Genomic DNA, 6,000 nt, shown 5'->3' with positions numbered 1-6,000 from the left:
TTCATACCGTAATGTAACTGCAGTGATACTTTAACATCTGTACAAATGCAAAACTAAACAAAAAAGGAGATAATGCCATAACAAACACAAAAATGTACAAAGTTATGCAGGCAAAAAAGGGATTCATCAGTTCATTACATATAAACAATGTGTTTAAGCGCTGAAATGAGCCTCGACGTACAACAAAAAGGCAACAAGTGCTATGCGAACATTATTTACACACATGTACCACACGTTGACTCCCTTCATAAAGAAAGGTGGTTTCATTACATGTACAGGGTTACAGAAATTAATGACATTATGTACAATATTTATAGGTTTTTAGATTTAAAATTATACAGTTATAACATCAATGCGTAGGAGCTTCTTCTCCACCTCTCACAAATCCACACAGACACACTCACACACTGCACCTCCACTTGTTTCTGTTGTTGATTTCTGCAATAAAAAAAGTCTTCTGAACCTAGATCTACTGTCAGATATTAATCTCTCTTGCACTAAAAAAGAGGAAATATTGATATGATTCCAGTTAAAAGTATATGAGATCATTATTTCACATGCAGCAGGTTAATTTGGAATGGTTGTACAATCAACAACGATGAACTAAAACAAGGCTAGCTTAAAGTTAAAGGGTGGGAACGACAAAGCCCTTTTTGAGAGAACTGATTTTTCAGTCTCATCTGAATCATTTCAAACCAAACACTTACTCTGAGGTTAAAAAATGATACAAAGAAGGAAAGAACCCCTTTAGGAAGAGATGAGATTTTAAAATCATGTGAGCATCCTTCATCTTACAAAACATTTCCATAATAATACAGGGCAAACTTGATATTCAGGGTCCTTATCCTAGAAAACAACCTCAAGGTTCCCTTCGTATCTTTTCATAAAGCCAAACAGTCAAAGTTTCTCGCTGGTGTTTGAAAAAAGGGGGAGATCACTGAGATTTACAGGGACTTTAATATGGCTATTCTTCCCTCTGGTAGGCAGAGGACAAAGTGCATAGACAGCTCTGCGATCGCTCCACCTCTCAGTGGAATGTATTTCATCCATCCTGCTGTAAAACACAGTGCATCATGGTCATCATGCTAACGAGTCATGATTTAACATTCCTGGTCAGGGGGGTAAGAGGAGGTTTTTGGTTAAGGTGAGAAGGCAGGAGGTTTTTCATGGAAGAAAAAAGTGAGGCCATTATCGCTATCAGTGCATCCATCACCAGTCTGAACTGCAGAGAAGGCCTGAGGAAGAGAAATTGATGGAGAGGTCAAAAGGCCAAATGGAAAATGGGTATTTTTCTCTGTCAGCTTATTTGGCCCATACATACAGCAGACAAACCGATAAGAAAGAAACATCAATAATACTCTGAGAATAAAACAGCTTTGAGTGATTAAAGAAAAAAAAGATGCTTGCTGTCTATAGTACAAAAGCCTTTAAAGGAACATAAATCCACACATTACCTACAGTTTTCATGAAATGGTTAGTAAATTTAGCTTGTTTTCTTGAGAAATCAAGAAATCACATTAACTTTGTTGTCACAAGGAAATGACATAAACAAGTCCAGATGTCAAGGAAACACACAAAAATAAAATGTATGCAAGTTATGTGCCTTTAGAGCTTCTGTACCATAGTAAGCCAATAAATGATTTTAAGAAAGATTTAGGCACATTGTGACGTTTTGGAAAGCACACACATAGACTGCTCCTCTGGAAATCCTTTAACACTTTGCCAGTTTTAGGAAATAATACATTTTTCTATTGACTTTTTCCTTTGATTTTCTGTCTTCACACAGGCGCTAAGCTTTGTTCTGCAGAGTGAAGAAGACAAAAAAACCCCTAATGATTCACATGTACTCTTAAAACTGTTCAGACACTGCAAAAAATCAACATTTCTTAGCAAGATTATTAGTCAAATTTCTTCTCAAAAATATCTTTGTATGGTTATTGAGCCAAGGACAGGAAATCATGGCTTGAAATAAGTGCAATAAGATATTTCTGACAAGGAATGAGACAAATACACATGCTCAGATTTGAGTTTTTGTAGTGCACGTACAATCTGAAGCTTGGGATTTGAATCAGAAATTTTGAATCAAGAAGCACAAACACACAAAAAGAGATGTGCCAATAATTAAAGCTTCAGTTGGTCCTGGAGAGCAGAGGAGATTGTTTCAAACCCCTGCAGCTGCCTCAGTGGTATCACAGTGTACACATCTGTATCAGCATCTTATGTCCTCAAGACCAGAGCGGCTCAGCCATGCTGATCATAACATGGACATACAGAAGAGAAGATAATCAATACTGCAGTGTATTGAAGATGATCGATACTGTGATGTATTGCTTCCATTTGATCATGTTTTCTCTGTCATGCTGTACTTAATAACACTCAAAGAATGACGGGATAAAAGGTTAACAGTCATTTCTAGGGTAGTAAAGGATCTTTACACCTGCTTGCATATTCCTGTCTTCAAGACATCATGGCGACACTTAGACCTGGTTTAAACAGATTAAAGGCAGCAACATACTATTCAAAGTCTTTTGCACACGCTCATACTGTCCACATAATATTCAGGGAATGATTTCAGTCCATCAGGCATAAAGTGATGAGATGACAGTCTAAGAGTCAGAACTCTGTACCTTTAAAGAACAGGAAAAGTCACTTAAATGATGCATGTGATTAGCAAAACCCCCCTTTCCTCTAGGAGCGCAAATAAAAACTGATAAAAAAAGAACATGTATGCGTTAATAGGGTTGGTCTATAAAAATACACAATGCAGCTGCTGTATCTACAGCAGCCACACAGGCCTTTGAGGTTTTTCTTGATGGAGGGAGAGCAGGGCAAGGGTTGTTTTAGGGGGGCGTTACAGTCTCTCTTGTTCCTAGTGGATAGGGTTAATGTCTGTGCGGTGGTTGGCCTGCCCATGCACACTGCTGCCCCCTACAGTCGTGGTGGAGGTGGTGATGGTGTTGTGCTGAATGACCTGCTGCTGGGAGCACGCTGGAGTCGGACTGCCTGCGGGACTGCTCTCTGGACCTGAGGAGACGGAGGAGACACTAGTGAGGATGGATGGTATGTTTTTACAGCGTATGTTTGTGCAAGTGGGAAAAAAGTTACCCAAAAATGTAGAATAAATAACATCAAAACACACAAGACAAAATCTCATCGTTGCAATAAAAACAGCTTTATTAGCAGATCAATTGTCCAAAACATTTCATATTAAATTCACATCTAAAGTGTCAAATGCCATCCCAAAAATAAGCCATAATGGATAGCACCAAAACGGAAAAGTGAATCACCGAGCTCCACAAACAATCCTGATGACTGCTGGACACATTGAAGGTGACATCTGTACACAAACGAGACTCATCGATGAAGGTCTCGTCTCTCCCAGCCCAGTCTGGGAGTTGGCTCTGCTCTGTATAAAAGGACCATTCAGCCAACAGGGATGTGAGCCTTATTTTCCTGTGCTGGAGCCACACAGGGAGGTGCCTGATCCTAATTATGTGAAAATGTCACTTGTATCAAAGGGTGGGGCTCTGATGTCACGAGGCAACATGAAGTAATCAGTGAAATTCTCGGGCATCCGTGTGAGAGTTTGGATGCCAGCGTTGAGCCTGTGACATCTTTCCTTCATCTAAGCCTCGGCTGATTTTGTGCACCGAGCAACTTCTGGATGGAAAAACAGGTCTCATGCGGGGTTCAGACTACCAACTCCAAATCCAGGTCGGCTTCCAGAGTGTGCAACACCCGCACGTGAAAGGAAGAGTCCTGCAGCGAGCGTGGGAGCTGGATACCAGGAGCAGAGAGTCTTGGCAGTCAGTTCAGTCTTTTTAGAGCTTAATCCTCTTTCTCCGACAGTAAAAGAGCATTTTCACAGTGCTTCTGTCTGCACTATAGGGCTAAGGCATGCTGATAAAGGTGTGTTTTTGGGCAGACTCCAAAGTGTGTGTATGTGACAGTGATTGAGCTACTCACTGAGGTAACCCTGGGATTCTTTCTGCATAGTGGTGATGGGACAATCCTTATGTGTGAGGAGAAGCTGCTTCAGCTGGGTCACCTCGTTCTTTAGCATCGTCACTTCATTCTGAAATGAAGAAAGTGCATTTTTAGACTTTTATTCAAGGAATCAAAAATTAGAACAAGCACTTACAATATTGAAACTTGTGAGGAAATGTCGGATTATGTTGATCTGTGTAAAAAAATCTTATCTTATTTATTGTGAATCTATGCTAAAGAAAACAAAACGCAAAGTCTGACTGACAGTGTGATGTGAATCACCTCAACTAATACTGACCATGTGGCAGTATCGAGAATTATGTAAAATATGATATAGAAACAATAGCTAAATCTTGTTGAAGATGGTCTTATCTTTTGTAGCTCATAAAGAGAGATCATTAATGTCATTACTTTCAATCAGCTGATATTTTTATTCTCATTGATCTACACTCAGAACCCCATGAAGACAAAATAAAAACAGCATTTAAGAAATGTATGCCAATGTTTTAAACATAAAAAAAATGAAATATCATATTTACATAAGTATTCAGACCCTTTGCAAAACAGCTTAATTTCAGCTTTGGTGTTTCACATTCTTCTTAACCTTTGCTGAGATGTTTCTGCCTTGATTGGAGTCCATCTGTGGTAAATTAGATTGATTGGACATGATTTGGAAAAGCACACACCTCTCTATAAAAGGCCTCAAAGCTGACAATGTATATCAGAACAAAAACCAAGCCATGAGGTCAAATGTACTGCCTGCAGAGCTCAGAGACAGGATTGTTGCAAGGCACAGATCTGGAGAAGGCTACAAAAACCATCTCTGCTGCATTGAAGGTTAGCAAGAGCACAGTGGCCTCCATGATTCTAAAATGGAGGAAGTTTGGCGCAACCAGGACTCTTCCAAGGGCTGGTTGCCTGAGCAATTGGGGGAGAAGGGCCTCAGTAAAACAGGTGACCAAGAACCTGATGGTCTCTCTGACTGAGCTCCAGAGATCCTGTGTGGAGATGGGACAAAGTCCCAAAAGGACAATAATCACTGCACCCCTTCAGTGATCTAGGCTTATGGCAGAGTGGCTAGATAGAAGCTTTTCCTTTGTGCAAAACGCATCAAAGCCTGATTGGAGTTTGCAAAACACTCCATGTGAAAGCCAATTGAGCATTAATTTGAAAAAAGGGAAGGGAATCTGAATACTTTCTCAATGCATTGTAGCAACATCCATTATAAAACACGGATTACAAAACAGAAATAACAAGAAAAAACACAATTGAGAGAATGAAAACTATTTTAAAAACAATTTAAAAACCTTGAATAACCCCCTGAAATTGATACAAAATGATAAAAATTATTTAAAAAAGATAAAAGTGATCAAGGTTCCATCAATCAGAACAAAAAGAAAGTGAGGTACTAACTAATAAAATCTATGAAAAAAACACAAATAAATAACCCCCTTGAATTCAGCTGGGGTAAAACAAGTTTATGACTCAAATGTAAAAATAAACAGCAGGAACAAAAGCTGCTTTTGTTGCTTCTTTGTTCTGCATCTTGGGACTAAAAACTTTGGTCCAAAAGGGAAAAAACAACAAAAAAACTTTGCAAAGAGGGGAAATCTTCATTTAAAACAGAGTTAGCCATCACCTCTAACTGTCTTGTATACAGAGATGCTGGATAGAGCTGTGACTCACCAATTATTGAAAATTACTGGCACCACTAACACAACCACAATCACTGCCTTTGGTCATCATGGTTGTTTTATGTCTTGTCTTAGTTTTATAGACTGTCATAATTTGGCTAAAAAATGTGTCATGTAGAGTTTGAAGACATGGGCTGTAGAAGAAAATATTTCTCTGTTGCATTATGGGTGATTTTAGATCTATTACATTTTTTTCCTGACTGTCAGTCACTCAATGTGAGTGCAATTAAAAATAATAATAACAATAAGCATATTTATGATATTTTTAAATCCCAAAGCAATTTGCCACAAAAATTATAAATATGTCCACACAGTTAAC

At 38.8% G+C, this 6,000-nt stretch overlaps 1 protein-coding gene across 3 annotated transcripts in view; it reads right to left on the bottom strand.

Moving 5' to 3' along the window:
• The window catches only part of creb5b (cAMP responsive element binding protein 5b), a 76,890-nt gene continuing 70,890 nt past the window's right edge, over positions 1–6,000 (bottom strand). For all 3 annotated transcript variants that reach the window (XM_041794037.1, XM_041794036.1, XM_041794035.1), the window contains exons 10-11: positions 3,967–4,075; positions 1–3,024 (exon numbers count right to left, since the gene is read on the bottom strand). In XM_041794037.1, coding sequence (XP_041649971.1) covers positions 2,870–3,024; positions 3,967–4,075 — 264 coding nt within the window. In that variant the 3' untranslated portion in view covers positions 1–2,869. The remainder of the gene's footprint in view (positions 3,025–3,966; positions 4,076–6,000) is intronic.

This window comes from Cheilinus undulatus, linkage group 8, assembly GCF_018320785.1.
Source record: "Cheilinus undulatus linkage group 8, ASM1832078v1, whole genome shotgun sequence".
NCBI classification, from domain to species: Eukaryota; Metazoa; Chordata; class Actinopteri; order Labriformes; family Labridae; genus Cheilinus; species Cheilinus undulatus.
This window is presented reverse-complemented; position numbering and strand designations above follow the sequence as displayed.